This window comes from Drosophila erecta, unplaced genomic scaffold (assembly GCF_003286155.1).
Source record: "Drosophila erecta strain 14021-0224.00,06,07 unplaced genomic scaffold, DereRS2 tig00000055-arrow-pilon, whole genome shotgun sequence".
Classification (NCBI taxonomy): Eukaryota; Metazoa; Arthropoda; class Insecta; order Diptera; family Drosophilidae; genus Drosophila; species Drosophila erecta.
The window spans coordinates 10,968,441-10,993,728 of record NW_020825200.1 but is presented as its reverse complement, the minus strand read 5'-3'; the positions used below and the strand labels follow the sequence as shown (position 1 = coordinate 10,993,728).

At 46.3% G+C, this 25,288-nt stretch overlaps 3 protein-coding genes across 3 annotated transcripts in view; 2 read left to right on the top strand and 1 right to left on the bottom strand.

Annotated features, from left to right (window-relative positions):
- The window catches only part of LOC6541549, a 31,172-nt gene extending 15,125 nt beyond the window's left edge, over positions 1 to 16,047 (bottom strand). Inside the window, exons 1-7 of the mRNA XM_001969364.3 lie at positions 16,025 to 16,047; positions 9,001 to 9,107; positions 6,223 to 6,641; positions 5,309 to 5,481; positions 4,074 to 4,139; positions 2,900 to 3,040; positions 2,410 to 2,539 (exon numbers count right to left, since the gene is read on the bottom strand). Coding sequence (XP_001969400.2) covers positions 2,410 to 2,539; positions 2,900 to 3,040; positions 4,074 to 4,139; positions 5,309 to 5,481; positions 6,223 to 6,641; positions 9,001 to 9,064 — 993 coding nt within the window. The 5' untranslated portion in view covers positions 9,065 to 9,107; positions 16,025 to 16,047. The remainder of the gene's footprint in view (positions 1 to 2,409; positions 2,540 to 2,899; positions 3,041 to 4,073; positions 4,140 to 5,308; positions 5,482 to 6,222; positions 6,642 to 9,000; positions 9,108 to 16,024) is intronic.
- The window catches only part of LOC6542676, a 73,837-nt gene that overhangs the window by 26,777 nt on the left and 21,772 nt on the right, over positions 1 to 25,288 (top strand). The window contains exons 5-7 of the mRNA XM_001969360.3: positions 12,205 to 12,432; positions 13,215 to 13,354; positions 23,633 to 23,738. Of these exons, the coding sequence (XP_001969396.2) occupies positions 12,205 to 12,432; positions 13,215 to 13,354; positions 23,633 to 23,738 (474 nt within the window). The remainder of the gene's footprint in view (positions 1 to 12,204; positions 12,433 to 13,214; positions 13,355 to 23,632; positions 23,739 to 25,288) is intronic.
- LOC6541910 (heat shock protein 22) lies at positions 17,649 to 18,870 on the top strand. The gene has a single exon (XM_001969362.3). The coding sequence runs from the start codon at positions 17,847 to 17,849 to the stop codon at positions 18,498 to 18,500; it is 654 nt and encodes a 217-aa protein (XP_001969398.1). The 5' UTR covers positions 17,649 to 17,846; the 3' UTR covers positions 18,501 to 18,870.

Genomic DNA, 25,288 nt, shown 5'->3' with positions numbered 1-25,288 from the left:
CATTTCCTAATTTGTTTACTGTTCCCCTTCCACTTGCAGGTGTGCATATGCATATTGGGGTGTTCGAAAAATATCACTTATATCAGATTAATATAAGTTTACTATAAGCATAAGTTATGAATGGTTGAAAGGCAACATTCAGTATTATAAGGCAGATAAGGTATTAAGCCAATGATAAGATCCTAAGATTATTTTCTTCACAAGAGTGGGAGTGCAAATGGAAGCTTTAAAATTTGCATACGAATGTGAGCCACCCCAATGCAGATGCACCCACGCTGCGTATGCGTAATGCGCAAACAAATTACATTCATGTCCGAATCAACTTTAAATGGCGTGCAAATATTTGCAAAAATCGCTATTCAATAACTCGGCTGGCAATATGTGCAAATCCAACTCGTTTTCACTATATTATGGAGATTCCGGTGCAGTTTTTTCCTGCCAATTATTTTTAATAGTTTACCATCAATTTTGACTGGCCTCATTGGATGTTGCCGTTTTTGTCATCGTTTATAATTGGCATTTTTGTGTGAAATTGTTTAAACACTTTTGCATATGAATATGGCCCTCAATCGGTTGGCATGGTTTTTGCGTATTTTAAAAACATTTTTCCCTGACCATGGCACACTTGATGGAGATGTAATGGAATCAAAACAACTCAGGGATCTGGAGTTTCATGAATTAACAGTGGGCTTTTAATATTTTATATAATAGTTTATCAGCTTAAAATGAAAGACAAAAGTCACAAATTGATTATTTGGCATTAAGCAAGTAAATTTAATAAAGCTGGCATTGCGTTAATATCTGGTTGCCTGGGCATTTTTGTGACCACAATCTATGGCGAATGCTGCCTGCAGCTTCAACTTCCTTGCCGGCTTTATCAAAGATTATGATGACGCAGCTGGAGCCACTTCACAAAGGAAGGAGGCGACAAAAAAGATGCACACTAGCATGTGTTCGCACACGAATATATTCATTTCAATTAAAATTTAATTGAAGTACACGACGCAGGTGTCAACAGCCGGCAAGACACCTGGAATCCTGAATCCTGAATCCCCGGTCTCTATGCCTGCATGTGTGTGTGTGTGTGTATCTGTGTTTGTGGCCAGGAGTGCGGTGGAAATTGTGTCAGCAGACAACAAGTTGCCTCCGGGCCAGAAGCACAGAGCCATCGCACTGAGCCGTCTCTTCATTAGAAATGGCAGAAATGATGATTATACAGATCTAAACCTATATTTTTATTTCACTTATTTTATTTGTTGTGCTCCCTTTTTGTACACGGATGCGTTCCATCCACCCATTTACCACTCAGCTTGCACACTAAGCACAAACCGCCGTCTTTGATGCGGGAAAACTATGGACACAGACGTTCTTATCTCGCAGCATAAGCGCCTCACCACCACCCCGCCACCTGGTGGTGACAATTATGACACTTTGGAGCGCAGCTGCCGTCTGGCGACTGCAGTTAAAGTTCAGTTTTATTGGCTTTGCGCTGAATGCGGTCCCAAGTGCCGCGTCCTTTAATTCTAAGTAGCTTAACTTACTTTTCAGACTGTCAGCCAGCAGGGAGAACAAAGTGATTGCCCGGCCGCAAGGTGTGGTTTTAAGCCCAGTAATTTACAGCACAGGGCTTTGTATTATGGCATTCAGCAGTGCAACCTTTTTATTCACTCCCTATAAATGGGCGATAGAAATATTTCGCTATTCAGCAGGCCTGCTAAGGAATGCGCCAGGTGTTTATGCACATCACAAACAGTCGCTGGCGTTACAGCCAATTTTTCATCCAATTTTTGGCGGAACAAACAACAAACATTTTTATATTTCATAGGGCCACGCCCTCTTCAGGCCACCGCTGTCAATAAACAATTCAGCAACTTTGCCATTTACCACACCGCAAAGCGATGCAAATTTGCAAAACATCAGCACTATGTCGCTATGCATTTGACTGGAATAACCCACAAAACCCCCCTACAACCCCATATTTCTGTTGGCTGCCTGCGAATTCTGACAGCTGGAGTACAGGACACAGGACACCACGGACGGACTGGCATAGCAATTTTCGGTGCAATTTTTTGTATTATTTTCCAAATGTCATTTGCTCATAAATCACTCAAAAGTACCACATAGAATCAGTCGAAGAGTCGCGCTGGGCAAGAGAGTGTTGACGATTTCATTTAACGCGCTGTGAAATGGATTTTTGGAAATTCCCACTCTGCACTGCGCATCCCCTGGCAACCATTTGCACTTTTCCATTTTCCATTTTTCACAACATTGCAGTGTATAGTTTGCCACATATGTATGCTTCTCCTTTTGTTGGCCGTTTCGTCGGTGGTTTTGAATGGCTTTTCGCGCAGCTACACAATTCGCCGTTCGGCACAAAAAGCGACAGCCATAAGGGGAAACTGCACTTACCATTAGTTCTTTGTCGGAGATAATTGCGCCGAATGTTATCGACATTACGGGACCCATAAGCGGCGAAACTAACATGGCAGCCACTATATTGGGGGCGTTGTTCTCCACGAGGCCCAGGGCAGCCAAAGAGCTGGAAAGTAGAGCCCCATAATGATTACTTTTACTGCTGACTGCTGACTGCTGACCATCCCACCGTCAGCTGGTGGATTCCGCGGTATTCCTATTGCGAACTCTCTCATTCGACACACTGATAAGTAAAAAGGTGCAAATCCCAAGGATTTCATAGTCTATTTAAATATCTTCTGTCGATGCATTGTTATTTTTATAAATTCAAAGGATTTTAGTATCTATTTCATTTCAAATAAATATATTGAAATATTTTAGTTAGATATTAAAAACGATTGGCTACATGTTTGGATCTTGACTGAACTTTGTTTGCTAATACCTAGTAGTTTATGCATTTCACTTCGAATTTGGTCAGTGTACTCACTCGGCTGTAACGATTAGAAGCAAGTAGTCGAAGGACAAGGATCCCCCGGCTCGAACTCCATCCACCACCTGTTTGACTGTTAATTTCGACTTAATTGATTCCACAAAATTGTTCCATTTGGAGGCATCCTCGGCTTCCTCGCTGTTTTAAAGGAAACAAGTGCAGTTGTAATCAGCGCTATAAAACGAAATGGTTTTTCAAAATGGGCCAAAACATGTTCCAGCTGTGCACTTGCATAGAAAATGTGTTTGGCTTTTATTCTCGGTTTTGGAGAGAAAATGATGTTACTAAAAATGTGTTAGAATTGTAGCCAGATAACCTGAACATAGGAGAAGTTCCATCTTTGTGTGCCAACATCAATTGATTCCAGATTTTATTTGCCTTGCTCCCACCACAAAACCCAGCCACATAATCCCCATTTTGCCTGCAGTCTGCTGCCGATTAGAGTGCGGCTCTAATAACCCAACCAAAACATCGCCTCAATCATCGCCCAAAAATAAACCACAAGCCAACCTCAATTACGAGCTCATCAGGTATGCACACAGGTGTCTCGTTTTGTGCCCTCTGACAATTGCTCGCCAAGAAGTCATCAGGTGTGTATGTTTAGTGACGATTTCTGCCATTCTGGCTGAGCACAGGCACATAAAATGGATGCATTTAACCCGCAGCCGGCAGCCGGCAGCAAAACCGGAGATACCTAACCCATACCCTACAGCACATGCAAATTTCGCCATTTTCACTTCTCAACCCGACGACGATGGCGAATTCCCTGGCAGTACCCCTTCCAAGTGGCTCGTAACTCTGGCCCAAGGCTGTAATAAACTGGGACCTGGGCCAAGGCCTCCAAGGACCTCCCCTTTTGCTTTTGGCCAGGCCAACCTAGTCGTAAAGGGAAAAAGGCCAAGTTGCGATATCTAGCGCCGGCAGTCAAATGTCACGTTTCAGCGAAAGTGAAAGAATTGTGAGAGTGAAAGTTAATGAAATGACTGCCGCCTTTGACACGTTGAAGGGGACACCTGAAATTAGTTTTCAACAAAGCGACAGCTGCGGACTCCTCACAAAGGACCTTCTCCACTAACGGGTCCGCACAATACCAGTAAATACAATGCCAACTGAACACAATAACCATGCTCCATCCAAACGCATCCTACATCTATGCGCGTGGCTCACTCACCTGTAGTCATCTCGCATGTTGGCCGCATCTGTGATGGCATCATAACTAACGCTGCACGGCAGCACACTGCGGCGGGAATACACAGAGAGAAACAACACATTAATCGGGCTTATAAAAATACCACTATGCCACTTAATCCATCAAATACGGCTATCCCTTTGCAGTATCTGCATTTAAGGCTCAGTATGGCATTCATGTAGGGGCTATTTTTACTGAAAAGAAACTGCCACTTTCCCTCTGTGTAGATACGTTTGAAATTGATATATGCAAGCGCATATCTGTAAAACAAGTCGTGAAGCCGTCAGAGGATGCAGTGCAGCATGGAACACGACTGCTGACATCGAGATCTCGAGATGCTCCGGGTGGGCAGAGCCTGAATTATAGATTGCACTAGTGGCACTCAATCAACGCAAGGTGCATTCCAGTAGCTCCGTTCTTAATTGAATTCCTGCGCATATTAATAAGCTTAAGTCGCACTTTGTCTGGCCACTCGGCTCCTTGAGGTCATGGAAACATCTGCTGTTTGCCCATTGCCCTCTGCCCTCTGCCCGTTGCCCTTTGTCCTCCGGCTCCGACTGACTCAAGAATCACCTTTCCATCGGGTCACACCTTCAACTGCATTTTAATCCCCCTGCTTAATGCCATTAAATGATTATCACACCTACTTTTCCCGACTGGCGCCCCGTCCACTCCATTGCGGATACTTCTGCTGCCACTCCTGCTCTTTTGCTTGTTCGTGTTAAATTCAGCAGTAGCCCTACTACTTAGTTGGGTTCATTGTTCATTGTTCAGCTCTATTGTATCTTGCTTAATTTAATTACTGGGGAATGCCACTCGAAGACGAAGTATGCAGCAGTTGTTTAACATTTTTGCGAAAAGGGGTTTTAATTGGATTCGTTGCAGTAGCTGTATAATTGCATTAGCATTATCGAAAGCTATTCGGAATTTGGTGAGCAGTACTGCAGCTGTTACAAGCAATCAAAATGCAGAACTCAAGGACCTTGGCAACATGGGAGCCCTTCGGCCAGCCGGTCAGGCGGCCAGACTCCTCATCCTTATGCCATTTTATTGCAGCTCCATGGAGTACCAGAGACACCGAATGAGCTCGACCAGCTGTTGCTCCTTGCACCCAGTTGCTAGTTCCTAACTCCAAGCTCCTTGGGTTTCCCGACACGTTCAGAGTTTGGCGCTTGAAGCCCGACATTTGTTCCCACCCCTTGAATGTCTCAACTTACCTGACACTGGAATTCAATTTAGTGCCAATGCCCAGTTCCGTGAGGCAGTGCAGCGTGGTCTCGCAGGGGGATCCCGCCTGCAGCGGAAAAACGACGTGATGGAAGTATCCCTTCTTGCTGGTCGTCCAGGTAACGTGCTCAATTTCCAGCTTGACAAGGAGCTCCTCCAGTACCTGGACAAACGGGGAAGCAACAGCTTAGGGTGGCGTTTTCCCAGGCTTAAAGCTTATGGCTCATGGCTTCATGGCACATGGCGCATGGCACATGGCACATGGCCTTGGCATTTAATTGGATCGACTGAATGTGATTATAAGTCTGTATAGTCCTAGAATCCATAGCTGCCAAGATGCACCAGCATCCATCAATCTTCTGTTGCCCAAGCCGGCCGGCTAAGCCACCTCATTCATCAGTATAATCCGCCCCAAGATACGATTTGGGTAACCTCTTACGGAACGCACCGCTCGAGTCACGTTCTCGTCGAGTTAAGTGCATCCTTACAAGCGGAGCAACAATCGTTGTCGCAGTTCCAATCGCCACCGCAATCGCAGAAAAACACTGACAAAAACGGGGCAACTTTCTACCAAAACTTCTTGCATTAATTCTATTGGCTGCTCTTGAAAAATATGGTCATTTCTCAAATTGTCAACATATCTCTAACATCACCTTCCAAATGCTCCACCAAATGCCTATGCAGCTGGGTTGTAATTATTATATTCACTATACACTAATTGCAAGATTTTCCTCTCTGTGCATGAGTCGCACTCAGAGCTGGCATGGAACCCATGTCCACTCCTACTGCTCCTCCTTCAAACAACGCACACGAAATTCAACGTTAAGTGCTTGGGGAAGGCATAAAGCTCTGCCCACTTGACCGAAACTGCTCCTAACTCGTAACTGACCGTTCGACGACTTACCTTTTCGAGCGGCACCACTAAATTACGTTTGTCCATGGGAGCACCCGCCGTGGAGGTGTCAGCTGGCCAAATCTGGACTCCTGTGCCTGCGCCTGCTCCTGCTCCTCCGGCAACTAGTGCTCCTGCGGTTCGCTTGGCTCCTCCGCCGCCCACTTGTCCGATGCCCGGGCCACCACCACGCCCACCGCCCCCGCCACGACGATACTTGGGCACATTCTTGTCACGTAATTCAACTTCGAGTCGTAGTATTGCGTTGTTATTCTCCGGAAGATTGATGTTCAGATTATTGTTGCCACCTCCACCGGCGGCAGCAGCGACCGCAGGATGACCACCATGGCCACCCTGGCCACCACCAAGGTGTCCCGGATGGCTGCCAATGCCACTGGGAGACGTCTCCAGCAGGGCATTATTTGAAGTGCCTGGCATGGGTTAATGAAAAGGTGATGTGGCCGTGTACATAAACGTAAGCTGATTTGCCATTAAGCTGGACTCGTGGGGTCCATGGAAATGGAAAGGATCGATGGGTTGGTTGGGATGGCGGTGGTGAGGAGGTGAGTAGGTGAGCAGGTGATTAGTGTGCTTGGGAATACTGAGAATGCCAAAATGAAATTTCGCTGTTTGCATTGTTTAGAAACGCCGGCTTAATTCGACTCTAATTAGTTAATTCACGGCAATCGTACTATTTATATTGTAATTAGCGTAAATTGTAGTGATATTTTTGGATCCAGTTAAGCGCTTAACAAATATTTGGTTTTTCCACCGCAAAGCTTATTTTTGCTAATTAAATGGCCGGCTATCGTGAGCAAATAATGCGTGTTGTTATGCAATTAAACGGATGACTTATGCTTAAATTACAGTGAGTGGCCCTGTAAAAATCGACGAAAAAGTAATGCACACAAGCCTAAGCTCCACTTGTGCTAAATAAATAAATAAATAAAGTGGCGGGCGAAAAATCAAATCAAAGTCTACATAAAAACCACACAAAGGATCACAATTTATTATGCCAACAAGCGGGCCCAGACAGACATCGAAATGTAATATAAATCCCGCCACATTGACAAATGCCAAAATAAGGCTTAAATGCGCTTAGGCCAGGACTTTCAGCCAAGTCCAGGACCCTTGTATACGTGTGCGTGTGTGCTTGTGTGTGTGTGCTTGTGTGTGTGGGGATGCCTGAGTTTGTTTCGCATAGTTTCTCCAGTGGCAAAAGTTACACAAAGTCAGCACTTCGCCAGCACCCAACCTGGCCATCGATGCTCCTGCTCGAAGGCCTCCTTTGCCTAGTTAATTCCGGGCGTGAGCGTCTCCGTTTCAGGTCGCCATGGAATTGAGGGATCCCTGATTTATGTCTGACACCTATGAGCCGAACTCTGCGGAATTTCAGCCGAAGTGCATGTTATTTTGCTGGTTTCCAGCTAAATCTTTTGTTTGCCCAAGTGTTTTTGTTTTGCACTCTTTAAGCTGTTGCCAGGACCAGAGTCTCTTGTGTTTGGGAATTATAAAATCGACTGGACCCAGTACCGAAATTAGTATACCCTGTGACGAATCTATTTTGCGTGGAACATCAGCTTACTACTTTATGTTTATGACGAAGTCATCAAGTGAAGTCCTTACTTTGACTGTAATAATTCTTGTATGGACTGTCCTGCTGATATCCGATCGACATCTGGCCAGGGTGCAAAGGTGATTTATTCGTTCGACGACATGGAGCAACTTCGTTCACGCCCCACTTGGAGACCCAAGGACACGGAGCACCATCCACTTTGCTCATCAATCCGGTTGCTGCTCCATTGTCATTATCAGAAGGGCGCTGCCATGGTGACAAACTAAATTAATGATGATTCCCTTTGATGGCTTTTGGCATCGCCTTGTTTCGTATTTAAATAAATATTTGATTAATGCTTTTTCGCCGAAAAACGACTCCTACATGCCTGTTTTTGTCGCCGTATTGCACAAGATGCCATATTTCCCCGATGCCGTTTATTTCATAAATTATATTGTTTTATGGGTTTTTATTGTGGGCTTTTTATCGCTGGTGTCGCTGATTTTGATAAATGGTAGCTGCTTAGATCTAGTGCTGAAAGTCGAGTTCCCCAGCAATTAATTCGTTGGTGTCTAATGCACGAGTACGTGTATATATATTCCGAAGTCTGTGCTTCAAGGCTTTCAGCACTTTGGCCCACCAACTCCTCTATTTACTCAACCAGTTGGCTGCGCATTCCTGCGACCAATCTCATCGTGGCTAATTAAATTTTAATATTAAATTTTTGGGCTGCGAAATGTGCTACGTACGCTCGGCATCCGCTTGTGAAATTATCTTGGCCAAGTTTCGCCCTTCCAAAAACACCGAAAACCCCGAAAACCCCGAAAACCCCGAAAACGGCGAAAATGCGAAACAAAAAATCTACTCTACTCCCACGTGTGTTTCAGCTTGCTTCTGGCTCTGTCCGCCGGGGCTCATACAACATTTATGGCCAGCTCTTAGGCCCGGAGAACACTTTTACGATGTCATAAAATAATTAATAACGCCACTAAACAACGTAATTACGCGCCTAAGCCCAATGCATACAGGTATGTGTATGTGTATGTGTAAGCGTGTAGTCTACATGTGTAAGGGTGCTGCGTTCGCATGTAGTGGTGCAGAGTGGGGCAGATAATGCGGTTGGCGGCGCCTAGATAAATGCTACAGTTTCGTGTAAACAAAATTGCAACTTTGTATTTAATTAGGCACGGGCGCTTATTCAATTTGCCGCCCTTTTCTGGGCGCCCTTTACTCACCGTAAATCAGCTCACGTTCAAAATTCGCCGTGGGCACAACGATTAGGAAGACCACGCCCGGCATCCTGATTGGGATCCCCAGATGCTGTCAACGTTTCAGTTGGCTGCTGCAAAAGGATGTACACCGTTTAGTTGGCAAATTTGCCAGCCTGGCTGGCACTAAGACATTAATTTCGAATTAAAATGCCCCACAAAAACTTGGCAGCTCCACTTGGCGGCCAGGACGAGTTGAGATACTCGGGCGCCCAGATGTATGCAACACTTTGCTGCAGCTGAAACACAGAGCCTCATTTTGCATAAGAACTCGCCATTATGCCGACTTTTATACCCGGTAACTGCATTAGCATCTCTGTCCGGTTTCATTTTCGCCGTGGCCGCCCAACTTTTTCCAGTTAAGGCAACTTCGCACCGTTAATGGGCTACGAAGGTTGCTGCTCTAAGTAGTTTGCGTTTTGTTTGTGTTTTGTGTTTTTGCATGGCTGCAGCAAGCAGCGAGCAGCACTTGCACTTTTGAAGTTCTGGCATGCGGATAGCTGCCAGATTATCGCAACAATTTCTTAATCAAACTGCAAGCCAACTCTTTTGCAAGCGTAATTCTGCAGTATCAATAAAAGGTGGAATGCTTGCTGGCCAGAGAAGAGGCGAGTCCTTCGAGGATATTTGCGCACCCAGTGTTCCGACTTCTCGAAATTAAAATGCCATTAGCACCGAGCTGGGGAAAGTACGATGCGAGTGCGATTAAACAAAGGAGCCGACAAGGACACCGGCTCTGGAATATTACTGCCGAGGGTTAAGTCCTTGCTGGATCTGCCCGAGTGCCCCGTTTTCCGCCAGGAGCAGCCCACACACACACAGACACCCACTCTCATAAGCGAATAAGGACCTGAGATTTAATGGAGCTGCGATTTTTACTCTCCTGTGAAATCAGTGCGGCACTCGAGGTAATCGAGGCGTGCCAGCAAGCTGGAAATGCATTTCCTCGCTCGGACTTTACTAAGGATCAGAACGTACTTCAGAATACAAAAATACAGAATTCCTACAATATTCCTGAGCTTCTGCCCGCCAATATTACGATTTAATATTTATCTGAAATTATACAAGGAAATGGGAAAGCCGTTCTGTTTAACTATAATTTTCTGAGTGCACATTGCCTCGGCGAATAAGGAAGTAAACAATAAAAAGGTTTTCAAGTGAATCAATATTTGAATACACCTTATGAGCAGCCAGCCTCCCGCCCTCCGCCCTCCGCCCAGTTGACATTTTCCGGTTTCCCCCAACACAACTTTTCCACAAACTGTTGGCAGTTTCTTGCCTTTTTTTTGTTTGCAACACTTTACTTAAAAACTTTTCGCAGCAGTACCCAAAACAAACGGCCTACTCATACTCATGAAGTGGAGGGACAGCAGGGCCTAGAGCCCAATCCCATCCCAACTCCGTGGGCGTACTCCTGTCCCGTTCCGGACAGGATTTTTTTTGGACGGACCCATTCAGCCGGGTTCCACAAGCCTCTTAGGAACTTTCAAGCCAAACAACCGAAGCCACTTTGCAGCACGTTCGCTGTTGCACTTTTTTTCTTACCACTTGCCATCTTTCATTTTGCGGCATATTTATTAAAAAGCAAGAAGGGCAAAAAATGAGCCAAGGCAAAAATCGAGGATGGGGGTAAATTCCTTTATATTAACCGAAAATATTTATTTTCTTGCTTACTTGCTGCCTTTTTCGCTCCTTCCTCATTTTTTGTATTTTTGTTTTTATTTTTATTTTGTATGCGCACTTTTCTGATTAATTCCGTAACTATATATTTGCACAACTTGGGTGAAGTTTTCGCCGCGACCACTTGTGAAGAGTGCAAAGCCGGAGACTCCATCCTTCCGAGCTTTGCTTTCCACTTCTCCAGCCGGATTTCATCTGGCAATCCGTACTCCGGTATTCCAGTATTCCGGCATTCTGGCATTGTCGATCCAAGTGTTTGTGTGCCCCCAACAATGAAGCCTGCCAGTAATTTGTTTGAGTACCACCGTCGTGCCACTAATTAGGCCACCAGAATTGCATTAGTTTTCGCATTCGGCACAAATAATTACAAATTGCAGTCGGGCAGCAAAAAAGCAAAAAAAAGTAAGGAAGCACAGGCATCAAAATGCCAATTGAAGTAGTCCAGGGTTTTTAAAAGGCGCGATGGCCCCCACAATTATTTTCAATCAGTTTTGGCCACACGAACCATAGTGACCGGTGCTCGAGGAGACTTTCCCTGTCAGCTTTGATTTCATGGCTTGCCACATTTTCCGCGAAGTTTTTCCCATTTGCCCGCACTATTGTGAGCGTCTAGTGCCATCTTAATTAAAAGCGCTAATTGGTTATGTCTGAAAGTCGAGCAAAAAGGCGAATTCTGCAAGTTTAACGCCCCTTGTGGGCCACTAACAATTCACAATTAAAGGTAACTCCACTCCTTTGTTAGAATCAAATTGGGAATTTAAGAGCCTTTTGAAAAACAGCCATTGACTTCAAGCTCTTGGGGCATAAAGAAGATGTGACTAAATGGTATGAATATTTAAGCATGCAACAAAAAGCCGGGCCAACACAGATAAAGTTGCTAAAACTTTCAGACAACAGAACTAACAACCGTACTAGGACTTAGGTGGACCAACAACCCACCGAGCATAGACCAACCGTCTATTCTGAGGAAAACGGCTTTAGCATAATGCATAATCATTTAAACAAGGATATGCCTTGAGTTGAGTCCTGCAGCCGGGCATTATGCCACACCCCGGTGCAGCCAAGTGCGGAAAAATGCCTTTTATGGCCAATTTGAGCGGGAAAAGCTTGGCCCGCAGCTTAAAGCCAGGCGATAACAACAAAGCAGCCGAAAAGGTGAGCATCCAAGGACACTTTGAGCGCTCTCCTGCGTCGGCATGGCAGGTGAACCCTAGTTTTTCCCCTTTTTTTCTCGAACATTTTGTATCTTTTGGCCAATGTGTGCCTGGTTCCGATGCGGGCCCAATGCCCAGTGGTGCTATTCGCAGGAATATATTATCATTAATTTCGAATTATGAAAAAGTGGCGACGCAGCCAACGAGCTTGGGACTTTCGGCTAGGCAAGCTAAGGTACGGGCATTAGGGTTAATATGGTGCTAAATTTGTATCCCTTTAATACAAGGAGGTGTTTAAGCCCTGGACTTAATGAAATGTTCACCTTTTCTCTTGCAGCTTGGTCGTGTCCTACGCAACTTCAACATCACAAAGATAAGCGATCTGGAGCTGATATCAAACTCCACCGATCGGCTGGACATCACCTTCCACTTCTTTGGGGTGAAAGGGGACTCGCAGCGCATCCGGGATGCCATCACCCGGATGGTGGAGCGCGGCAGGATAGGAAACTTCACCCTGGTGGCGAATTTTCACCACTTCGACGAGAATCCTCCACTCGGCTTGCTGGTGAGTGGCTAGTAAAAGCATTAATCCTTCGCGTTTACCAACTTATTTCTACGGCATTCTACGTCCGAGATATTTTAGTGGTCTGCAGGAATGGTGGCCTGACATATCTATTAAAATTTTCCGGTTAGCCTGGAAGTTTCGGAAAAATACATTTTATATTTCGTGCCATGCAGTTTTTCACTTTGCACCTTGGGCACATCCATCAATCGGAGGCATTTCATCATTGATTTTCGCCGAATGGTATTTTCATTAATTCGCAGCCGAGCAGGCCATCCCGGCTATTAAAAGCGTAATAAATATATCGGACCCTCCACATTACATAGCCACATGGGTCAGTGCCACCCATTTCCGATACATATTAAACAATAATTTATTAACTATTGAGGCGTGTGCCGGAATAAAAACATAATAGCCAATGTAGCAAAGTGCCGTGTTAATAAATATGCACATAAATATGTCAACAGTGAGGCACTTGACACTCGAACCGAAAACGGCAACGAAAATAATTATTTATTAATTGCGGCCAGCTCGACCGAACAATTGGGCTCATCAGGCGGCCGGCAATTAAGTGGCATTAACATGACGAACAAGCCGCCAAACCTCACTGGCATCCACCCCTTTTTTACCCCCACCACATGTTTGACGAACAGGAGCTGTGGCTTCCAGACCCAAAGGACCCCACTCCAGCCCACCCAATCCCAAAACCGAACAGCTCAAAACCCCGAAAACCGAACCACAGCCATCCAGCGTCTAATTAGTGTGACATTGTCTCCCTTTTGCAGGAACTGACCGTCAATCAGCCGCAATCAGGAGTCCGCGAGGCCAGCGAGTTCATCATATCCTGCACGGCCCAAGGCTCATCCCGGATGCAGTTTCAGTGGTTCAAGGATGGGGCAGTGGTGAATGCCAGCAAGGCGACGAGGTGAGTGAACTACCCGTATATACTCGTATGTGGAGTCGCAGCTGCTTATCTCCCGGAGCCAGCTCGAAATGCCATAAACTTTGTACCCCCCAATGGAATATGGAATGAGGAATATCGGAAAACTAAGACTGGAGTCTGGCCTTTTAATAATATAGTACAGAGTCGGAATATGTGGGAAAAATCAATGTCACACTCGGAAAGTCGGAAAACGGGGGAAATCGCGAGGGATGACTCTCGTCACAAGTGTTCAATTTGACTTTATGACTTTTACACATCAATAAACATGACATAAAAACGCCAGGCGGAATAAAAATGAAACGGCCAAAAGGATAAATAAGTCAGGCCGAAGATAAAGATTTTTCAGTGGACGAGGGACATGTCTAACTCGGGAGTTGTGAGCTGGGAGCTGGGAGCTGGGCGCCTGAGTTCTGGACCAGGCCGAAACCTAACCGCAGTAAGCCTAGCCGAATGATTGATCATAAATCCAACAGAGTGGGCCAGCCGGAACACATGTGTGGCCAACACATACGAATGGCATGCCCATTCCATTCCGAAATCCCTCAGACCTCAGACCTCAGACTCCACGACCCCGCTATCCAGATCCTTTCGGATCCACTTGGCTGGCGGGGTTGGTGGGTGTATTACATAAAAAGCATATGGCCGTAACTAACGAGGGGCTGTTACTTGGGCGACTTGGCAGGGGTTATGAGCAGCTTAGCCCTTCCAGGAGCAACACCACCCACTTTCCGACCGCCATGTTGCCTTGACAATTCGCCTTGCAGCCGAAGGCACCACAAAGCTCAAACTTTAAATGTGTTGCGTGCATGGCTGACGAGCGAGGCGGAGGTCCTTGGAAAGGATTGCTCAAATGAGCGGGGTGCGCTGGGCGGCTGGGCGGTGCAGATGCCGATAGAATTCGCAATTCATTAACAAAATTTTAAGCCTTGGCAGGCAGGCTTTCGGCATTCTGGGACAACCAGTTTTTGGCAACTACATGTCACGGAACGTTGCCAAAAGTTGTTTTTATCAGCACAGAAATTTAAATTTCCTTGCTCTTGAAACGATCTCCATTTCCACGAGAAGCCCTATAAAACGTTATAAGAACGTTCTATTTTGAAAGTAGAATAAAGAGACCTCTGCAGGGCTGTCATACGTTAAAGGTATGTTTGTATCCTTGCAAAACTTAACTAAATATACGCGAATGTATTACTTGCTATTCAATCGGCAGATGGCTATCACACTGCTAACGATGTGTTCTATTTTTATGTGGTATTCGAATAAAGGATTGTTCATCCGAATATTACCTTTCAAATAAATAAATGTATGGCCCCCATTCCCGCAAATCGATAACCAAATCTATTCTCGGAGTTCAGTTTTGTTATCCAGTGAAGCCAACTATGCGTTTTCCACATGCCAACTGGTACACAGAACAATTCGGACCCTTCCATGGCCATTCCGCCAGCTACCCCATCCGCTGATGGCGCTGGAGGTGGTGGGGTCCAGACTTATGATTACTTTTATGCATATTTGTACGGATCCCCATGTACATGGTATCCTTGTTTGCTGCAGGACCTCCACGTGGCTGGCAGCCCTTCCATCAGTTTCAGTTCGCCCAGTTTGCATGGCCCACTTGGACGCATTGATGTGTAAAAAATGAGTGCCGTACAAAGCCGCAAACATGTGTTTTTCGCCCATTGGGCGGGGCAAGTATTAGTAAATATTTTAACTAAAGTGAAGTGAGTGAAGTCATTCATTTGGACATTTACCAACTTTGCATTATACAAACGACTACACATTAAATCCGTCCGATGACTTTACTTTTGCGTACTAAAATAACCGGAAGTAAGTGAATTTTGAATGCTTGATTTCACCGCAGGGAGCTGCTCACTTGGGCAAATGCTATTTATCATCGAAATACGACCAATACTAGCCATCCACTGACTGGTTCAAACAATTGACACATTTGGACAGTTGCCTAAGGCAAGTAGAGGGTTACTTTACTCGTATTCGGACTGATTAGGAACACATGTCCCAAAACATTGTCGCCAATAAACCTATATACATGTAGAATCGAAAATTCCATTTTAAGAATAGGAAGTTGAGGAAGTTGGCTCATTCTACTCAGATACCTTTAAGACAGCAGTCGCAGGCGTTCGGCCGTTAATCTATTGGATTGCCAGTCGCCGAAATTGTGACCCAGTTAGCAGATGTTTATCGGAAGCTCCGTAGGCCATAACCCACTTAATGAATGCAATTATTTTCCAATCACGGCACTAAGGCATCCAAAGCTGGCTGCCAAGGAGCCCGCAAGCATGGCTAACTAACCCAAACTCCCAAAACAGGGCTTTGATTAACATGCCTTGGCGTTCCAATAGCCATTTGAAGGCGGAGGTGCGCACATGTGTGTAAAATAATCAATGGCCACGGTCATTAATTGTGCCCCTAATCCTGTGTCCTTTGCAATCTGGGGCGAGGATTGCCGGGATACAAGGCCGTTGGGCTGATTTAGTGTCACAACAGCAATTATTGGAGCTGCGGATAAGCAAATACTTCTCATTGATTGAAGCTACAGTGGGCCTAATTGGTGGTTTTCGCTTCTCCAAAGTGTCCTTAATCGCTCAACTTATTCGAGGTCCTTTTCCTGTTTCAACAACACCACTTTTGGCTTACTTAAGCTTGCAGGCACCTTAAAAGTCTGAATTGAACTGAGCTGAACAGTGAAAACCAGCACAGCGAGCTCACTTTTTCCCACATTTTATTTGCTTAGCAAATGGCAGCTAATTCCATAAACAGCAGCTTGCTAAAAACTAAGCTGCGCTCATTTCTCTGACGTCTTCGACATGGATGTGTTATGTAAAGGCGGTACACAGCTTGTAGCCAGCAAGCCAATAAACCAATTGACCTTTTGATCAGGGAATTGAGATTCCGACTAATATTAGCTTAACCCTAAGCACTTGCGTAATCTATATTTGTCCCAGCGCCATGAAGTGGAAGGGCTTGACTGCCTGTCAATGCAATTTCATGTTCCCCTTGCTTCTGCTTTTGCTTTTCCCCTGGCCCAAGAACACGACTTTGGCTGGCAAGCTAACGAAACTGTTGCAGTCACTTTTGGCCGTGCTCTTGTGCTCTGAAAATTTGTCAAACTTGCTTAAAAGCCAAAGCAAAAATTCAATTTCAGCAGCCATGCAGCGAGCAGCGAACAGCCAAATTGCCTGACCCCAGCAGCCCCAGACATAAGTAAAATATATATCGTATATATTTTACAAATTGGCTCAACCCGGGGCAGCAGTGGTACAAAAATGCCAGCAACAAAGAGGCAACAACTGTCTTGACAACGCAGCGATGCCGTCGTCTAAGGACAATGGTGCAGTTTCAGAATACAGGGTGCCGCCAGTCGAGAGGAGGAGGCCCTGTGGTCCCTCGAGCCGCATGGATTTGGATGTAATTTAATCCGACACAGCTTTCATTAGCGCCACCCAATCGGAAATTTTGTTTGCTTACTTTTGCCATATTTTTCCTAGTAGTTAGCACCCTGTTTACAGCTGTTTGGATAGTATGGCATACTGAAAAAAAAAACACACGCAAACTAAGCATATTTAACGTTTTAAGCTAAGTCCAAAATATATTACCTTGGCCATCTTTTCCCTGTTTCCACTGAGTAGTTTTAGATTCCTACAGCCGCGCATCTTGCCACTTGCCTTGTAGTTTCTCCCAGTGCATCAATACCCATGTTGGAGGGGGGTCACGATTTTCATTAGTTTCATTTGCCACAATGCGTCCGCCATACTCGTCTGCCGAGTTCAGCAGCTCGGATTTGCTTTGCTGCTTCGGTGGCGGGGTGACAATCGCCAATCCTCCAGCACTCGGTTGCTCAAAATTTTGGCATTAGCTCATAACTGGCTCATCTCGCTGTGCAGTGTTTTCCTTGTCCTGTCTTCCCATTCCGGCTCCTCGGCGCCACTTGTGCAATAAAGGAACAAAGCTCCGCGGCTGATTGGACTGCTGGTGGGACGGGTATTGATCAAACAGTTCGGGTTGTCGGACAAGGCTGAGACCCACTTTCCGGGAACGCGTGTCGCTCTGAAGGAACGCGATACGGTGAAGCTCCCATAGTGCGAACTCTGTGCCTCGTTTGGATAATTAGGAATCGAAATAGTTAAATGAAGCTGGAATATTTTAGATTAAATGGCATATTAGTAGAGTATCTTTTTCCTGCACCGAATGGGTGTTTTACATACGGAGAAGTCACTGTACTTAAAAGCGCCATTGAAGGTGAACCAGAAATAAGCTCAGTTGGAGTGGCTTTGGTGCCAGGTACAGTTGTGCAGCTCCAAGTTCCGCCGATTACCATACCCTCATCCACTCAGTTAGCTTGTAAGAGTCGAACCGGGCGGAGGGCAACGGTTTTTTTGGCCACATAAGCCAAAAATCAACACGCTTGCTCCGTGTCCAACGAACCGGAGACCGTGCATCGGGAATCGGAGGAGTAGTCATGCCCATCCACTGGGACTGGGACTGGGAGCACGATCACGAGCATGGTCACCACCACTGGCAACCGCCGCGTCGCCACTGGTCCACCGGGGAGTCCAAGTGCCGGCAGAGGCACTACTACCTCTCCCACGACCTGGACGTTTGCGCGCGGGACTTCCACATGCGGATGGACGACAGTGCCTGGTGCCACGGCTCCTGCCTGGTGGGGCGAGTAGTCATAGAGACCGGGACCGAACCGGACTCCCTGGGCCGGGGCACCTTCAAGGTGGTGCTGGACGTGCACCACTTCCAAATCGCCGAGCTCACGGTGAAGGCCAGGAACAGCGACACTGTGTGCGTGGAGGGCAAGCAGGCGGATGACCGGGCGGAGAAGGGCCAGCTGTGCATCACCCGCGAGTTCACGCGATCGTACAAGCTTCCGCGGCACTACGATGCCACCCAGGCACGGGCCACCTTCTCCGCGGACGGAATACTGATGATTACGGTGCCAGCACCACCGAAACTGGACGACGTGGAGCGCGATATCGAGATTGAGCCTACGGGCAACTACTTTGGCAGCGTGTCCGATCCCACGTCGACCAAGGCCATCGAACAGGCGGACGCGGACGGCGATGGTGGAGAGGCTAATCCTGCTGGCACGGCGATGGACAAATGAAGCCGGCGACGTCTGGCGGTTGCGCGGCGGTTCCGCTGCCTAATCCCAAAGTGGAGGCGGAAACCCAAACGCGTTTAGGCCGCCAGAGGCAGTCGATCGGCGAAGGGCAGTTGGAGTATTTCAGGCGGAGAGGCAGGCGGATCACACTCCAGTCACCTGGCACACATGCACGTTGGAAAACCAAAGTTACTCGGATTGTGCCCAGGTTCCAGCATAGATAGCACGTAGTCCTTCGTTTCGAAACGTGAGCAAATATGGCGAGGTCAACAGTTTGGTAGGATTTTCTTAAGGTAGCTTCAATAAACGTTTAAGAGCTGATATGCGCTTTTGATTTTGTTTTACGCCAATAAAGGACTTTATCAGAAATCAAGGAGAGGGTTTTTATATATTCGGATTAAATGCAATGATTTAAAACGAATTTTCCAAGGATCGTGTTTTGCTTAAACGTGCTGCGTAGGCATTAATTTCTCGTTAATTTCTCTTAAACAGACTGAGCCCTTCGCAAGAAATGTATTTAGAAAATACATTTAATTAATTCTAAATCAAATCGGATCAGGCAAATTAAAGATAACAAAGATTCATTCTACCGAGTTGGTATTTCAAGTACAAGCCGAACGAAAATATCCTCCAGCTAATCGGGAAAACAATCCCAAATCAGGGATAAATCATGCCTCTGGGAAAACTCCTGCTCGAATTCAAAGCCCCAGCGAATTGGATTTCTCGCTGCTCTTAACTTTCCTGTCACGCCGCTTTTGATTAGCGTCAAATTTGAATAAAATTCACTAACACCTTTTGTGTTTTCCTTGTCTCTGCTCGTGTCCTCGGGCACATGGCCCATAAAAAGGCAAAAAGGACACCCAGCTAGTCGACTAAAAGTGTGTACATATGTATGTAGTTTGGCTGTCGACCCGAACTTTCCTCTCCAAAAACTATATGACCATACCATATGCCTAGCTTTGCTTAATCGAACTTAATGTTCGATGAGTAATTTAATATTTGGATTTACTATCCATGGAGTTCGCCTAAAAATAGTTTGACAATTTTTGTAGCACTCTTAGGCTTTAACCTATTTGGCCCAAAAAATAAGAGGTTAAGAGAGTTAGGAGGTGGGGCCTGTGACCCACTTCATTGTGACCCAATCAGCCTTCGGCCTTCTCCGAAATCGTGGGCTACTGCTCCGTTTTTGATTTGGTCTTGGTCCCTTGCAATTTAGCCGTTGAGACACGTTTTCCTGTTACGATTCTAATGAAATTTGCTACATCTTGAAGTGAATTGTTGCTGAAAAAATTACCAACGAGGTCGCGTACTTTGTCATCGTTTTGTTTTTATGCGTAGTTGCGTTTAATAAAGTTTTTATATGGCCCTCGAATGGGTCGAATCCGGACAGACGGCCTTTTTTCTAATCTAGTTACGGTTGCGGAAATGATGCCTGCAGCTTTAAGATATTGGGCGGACGCACTTCCCGGGCCGTGGGATATTCATATTTACGAGTACGGCGAAGGACGGCGATAAAATATTCAGCAAGAAAAGCAACTTCACAATTTCAATTTCCCATGCCATATTGGTGGCGGTAGGGACAAACCGAAATGGCACAACGATAATAAACACCTACACACCCATTTTATGTACTCATAAAACACTCCGATGGAATCGGATTCGGAATCGTATATTTTATATATACAAACCACGCATATGAATGCCACGGACTGCGTGTGTCCGTGCTCAAAGGACCAGCCTCGTTGTCCTTGTCTTCCGCTCGCAGGACATAGAAAAACAGCGACCAGCGCCATGGGTCATTCCCATTGTTGTTTCATGGTTTTTATGTTTCGCTGGTCGAGGCTCCGCAGAAATCGGTATGGGGCTCACAAATAATTTGTACTATGACCTCTGATCCGTTGCGGGCGCCGATTGAATGTTTTTCTGCCAACTTTTCAATCCCAGCAATCACAGCAATCAAATGTCCCCGGGGATTAGCCCACTTGCAAATGAGTGACGGAGTGCGTGAAGGACGCGACACCTAATTACGCAAATTGATGCGACATCAGACGTTAACGGAGCTGGAAACTGGAGCTCTCTAGGGGATAGAATGCAGAAGGATCTTAAATACCGACAGTATTGACACGTAAATATAAATACCCGCCTGCCGAGTTCATTTAATGCAGAATTGAAGCTCCGACATTAAATGGTATCCTTTTCTGTCTTTTTTTTAAGTTCCATTTGCTGATTGAGCATCGCAGTATCGCAACGGCGACTTAAAGTTTTTTAAACGTGTTTTCCAGCTACCTTAGTTGTAAAATAACGTTGTATTTTACTAGCACCTCGCCTTATGCTGAACCCTTTCTCCTGCATCGCACTGCTCGTGATTGCTGCTAAGTGGGCATTACTGGCTGGAAAATCCGGGATTTTGGAGCATGTACAACAGAGTTTGCTGACATCGTAAGACTCCGCCACCAGTGCACCAGTGGACGTAATTGGTCCATTGAACCTTACAGCCAATGCGTTGTTATGAGTTGTTTGACCAGCAACCAAAGCCCATCAGCTCAAATGAAGCGCAGATTGGGGATTCCCCCGTCAAGGACTCGCATCCTGGCCGCCTGGCCGCCTGCCCGCTGCAGTTGTATTTACAGGACACGCACACAGATACGCACGCCTACGCAAAGGCATTTTGCGGGCCATTTGTAGCGCTTGCAATTCCGGGAGGCGGAAAGGGGAGGGGCGATTTGGGAGGGGGTTGCGGCGTGGCAAATGCATTTTGCAACCGCAGCCGACAACGGAACGAAACGTTTCTGCCCCGGGAGCAAATTCAGTTGCCGGAGATGGTTACGTGAGGCAAATCGCATTGGGAAAATGCATCATTAACAGGAATCGAGCAGGAATCGTTCTCTGAGAACCGAAACCCGAAATACCCTCACTGAAACGGCAAATTTATTTATTTATTAGCTAAATAAACAGGCGCAGCAGATTTTCGTAGCCATTCAATAAATTTATACTATTTTCGCAAGCAAGAATTGCTAGCATGCCATCAAAATAAATATCTGCAAGCAAATCCAAGGGAATGGCGTTCAAACTTTAAGATTATTTGGCACACAGCTTAGAGGCCATTGTGCAGATAATCCTGCCCAGATCCAGATAAATACATGCATTAAGGACTCGGATATGCTTCCTTTGTTGGGCCCTTTACACAGTATGCGTATATCCTGCGAAGGGAATCGAATTGAGCACACACCATGAAGCGAATCGAATGGGCTCCAGCCACCAACGACCCAAAACGAATAATGTTCAGCCGCTTCGCAGCGATATTAGATGGCAACCAATTCAAAAACGAGCAAACCACCAGCTCCTTTGGATATCACGTACGCATCGCTGAGGTCCTAATCCTTTGTCCTGCGTTGCAGTATCTGCAGTTGCAGTTGTTGCACTTTCGGCGGGCAATGCAGTGGCATTAGTGAAGCTGCTGCGGCTTAGCCAGCTTCCTGGACGTCCAGGACGACCGGGGCGACCAGGACAATGCAGGACATACAGGACATACAGGACATCAAAGTCGATGTCAATCCTGCCTGGGCCCATTTGCTGTAAGCGGCGCCAAACAGGACCTGTGGCCGCGATGCTGCTTTTGCGGTTGTAGTTAGCGAGTCCTGCAAGGACATCATAGGTTCGTGTTGCTGCTGCATTGCATTTAAGCGTTACGCACTTCCGGTTGGGAGTGTTATTACTTCCGCTGCCATTTAATTGATTTTGAAGGTGCGTGTTTGGCGGTGCCCAAGTGGCCCACAACGGACTCCTTCCGCCCAGTGCCATTAGTAAATTGTAGGCTAAGTGCTCTGCATGCGAAAACCCCTTACCCAAAAACCCAAAAACCCGGAAACCCGGAAACCCAATGCCCAATGCCCATTCCCACACCCACTCCCTCACCCATTCCCATTGAAAACGCATTTTTAGACGGCTCTACACCTGTAAATACCTGGGCCAAAGGTACTGGGATTGCGAGTGGGTGATGCGGTTAAGGATGCGGTTTTTGGGCACTTTTTGCGAGGCTGCTGCTGCCGCCGTGACGTCAGCGCTATCCATGCGTAAAAGTTATTAGTGAAATGCACTCACCCGGCGGAAGAAAGGGGCAAGAAGAAGAAGAATGGGTGAGGGGCTGGAGGGAGGCGGAAACTGCTGATGTTTGTTGGCCACGAAAACCTCAAACAGCACTTAAGTTGTTGCCAGCTGGAAGGTTTTGGTTTTCGGCTTTCGGTTTACTTTGCTTAGTGCTCATGCAACCAGGTGCAATCTGCGATTTCCAGCTCTCTGGAGGATTATGAGCCATGCCCGGGAGGATTCTAATAGGCTTACCGTGCATTTTCGACAGTTTGCACAACTTTTGCTCAAGCCGCTGGCGACGACGACGGGCGGAATTTAAATTCGCAATTACCCGATTCCACGTCGCTTGTCACAGACAGGAGCTCTGCGATTCTCGTCTAATTGAATGCCGGATTAAATATAGAGTCATGTAGGAGAGTAGGTGAGAGTAAAAGTCGTCTACCCAATTGATTGATTCCCGTTTGCAAACACATTCCCTCGACGTTTGAGCCAGATTTGCGCCAGCCAGACGCAAACCGACCCATTTATCCACGAAACCAAAACTATTAACAATTTTAGCAACAATGCGTTGCAGCCGCATCCAGGGCATTTCGAAAAACATTTGAAAATGAAACATGTTCCCGCTAATTGACTTCGAACCGCAGCATCCGCGATTGTTTCCCCATTAGCTATGATTTCTTTCGCCCAGGATGCCATGGGCCATGCTGGGAAATGGGGGAAATGCGGCTATGGGAGGTGGGGAGTTGGGGATGTGGAGCCGTGATAAGTGAGCAGCTATTAGTGTGTCAATTAGCGGGCTTGCTGCATATGATCCAGCTCACTTGGCCGGGCTCCATGGAATGCAGAATGCAGCATATGGCATATTGTATGCGGTATTTGGCGTTCGGCATTCGGCATTCGGCTTTCGCCATTTGGCTTTCATGGGGCGTGAGAATTAATGCACGACTGACACTGTGCGAATCCGTTTCAAGTACCTTCACTCGCAGAAACCGAAAGTGGAGTGCTAATTAGCATGACTAACTAACGCTTTCATCCGCTCCTTCCAGGGAAATCTGGACCACAGTCCTACCGCCCGAAACCAAAGATGTCTACACCGCCATTCTGGGCGTGACCAAGGCGAGTCGGATCGACGAGGGCGTCTACAGCTGCAAGGTAAGTTGAGCCCGGAATATTATTAAGTATATTTCCAGCAGAAATACTTATGTCTTTGCTGCACTTTTATTAGTAATTTTTTATAGATTTTATTTCATTGCAATGCACTGTTTATAACTTTGTAACTTAGACCTTTGTATCGGTCGGAAAATGTATGTAAAATGTTTTACTGCTTTGAATGTTGTAAAATGTGTATAGAATTCGTTACTAGGCCAACGTTGAGGTTGGTCATCACGTGCGCATCAAAGCGTTTAAAATATCCATGTCAAGCCGCGCCGATGATCTGAAAATTCCACTTGGTCCTTCGGTTTTTATAGCGATTACGGGTCCCCGGGCATTTTCAGTCCTCGGCAGACGCCCCGTAGTATTTTCAGCTGACTAATCAGTCTAATTGCCATATCAAAACAGCGCTGAGCTGTTCCGACTGTTTTATCCCGTCTAGAAGAAGAAGAGCCAAGCCCCCTCCCCCAGAAGGCCACATAATTACATTTGGCTTTGCTGCGTTCTGTTCACGGCCGTGTTCTTCATTTTCGCTATAACGTTGCTTTTAATTAGACTAATTAAAATATGGTAGAGCGGCGAGATAGAAAGGAGTGTGATGGAGAGGAATGTGGCCATCCATTGCACTTGAATGCTCTTTCTCAGGGGCCAATTAAATTTTAATCTATGGTATTAAACATTCTTTTGACTGCGGTTTCCGGGGATGAATTTACGGATGCCCACAGATGATATTAGGCCCGGATTCACTCGCACTCTCCCTCTTTTGGCTTACAGCCCAGTACTAAATAAGAGTTTTAAATTGTTCCGGACGATTAGACCCAAAACTGCCCTTCTTCCTGGGACCCCAAATCCTGCAGGACCCTTCTTTATGGCTTAGGTAATAACATATTACGCAAATGGCTTGTAAAAAAATATTGGCTCGCCGTAGAGGAAGCCACGTGAAAAGTTTCCCTTGAAAAGTTTGGCCCACCAAGTACGTGGACACATGACCAATCCACTTGGATGCCAAGTTAGTTATAAATCAAATGGTAATTTGATTGCCTGCTCACGGGAGATTGTAATAAAATGTTTGCCGTTTCTTGCGCACAAGTATAAATCAAATTTGGAATTGTTGCCAACTCAATTGAACTTCGGCATTAGCATAATGGCTCCTGATTTAATACACAACATTCTATAATATCTATCTCAGCTTTAAGATGGCGCCCGAGCACTTTAAAGCCGCAGCGCAACCAAGAGGAGGAACTGCAACCACAGAAAGCAGCGTTAGCATCTGTACACCACCCAGCTGGCATTTCTTGGGGCCCAGGACCCATTGTACTTAGTGCCTGGCCTGGTCCGAGGCTCTCCAGCCCAAGGGGGATCCCGCAAAGTTCTTTATGGGGGAGCCGCTGCTTTGGCCGCTTTGTGCCTTTGGCGCGCCTTGTGCCGCTCACTTATTATTGTCCTGGCTTCCCCGTAATGACGCACCAGCCAGATCAAAGGCAGGATGGCAGGACGAGCTGCAGCAACAGCTGAACGATAATCACGAGGAGGGCTGGACCGGAGCTGAG

Coding starts and splice junctions, on each gene's coding strand:
- LOC6541910 (XM_001969362.3), top strand. CDS start 17,847: ATGCCCATCCACTGGGACTGGGACTGGGAGCACGATCACGAGCATGGT.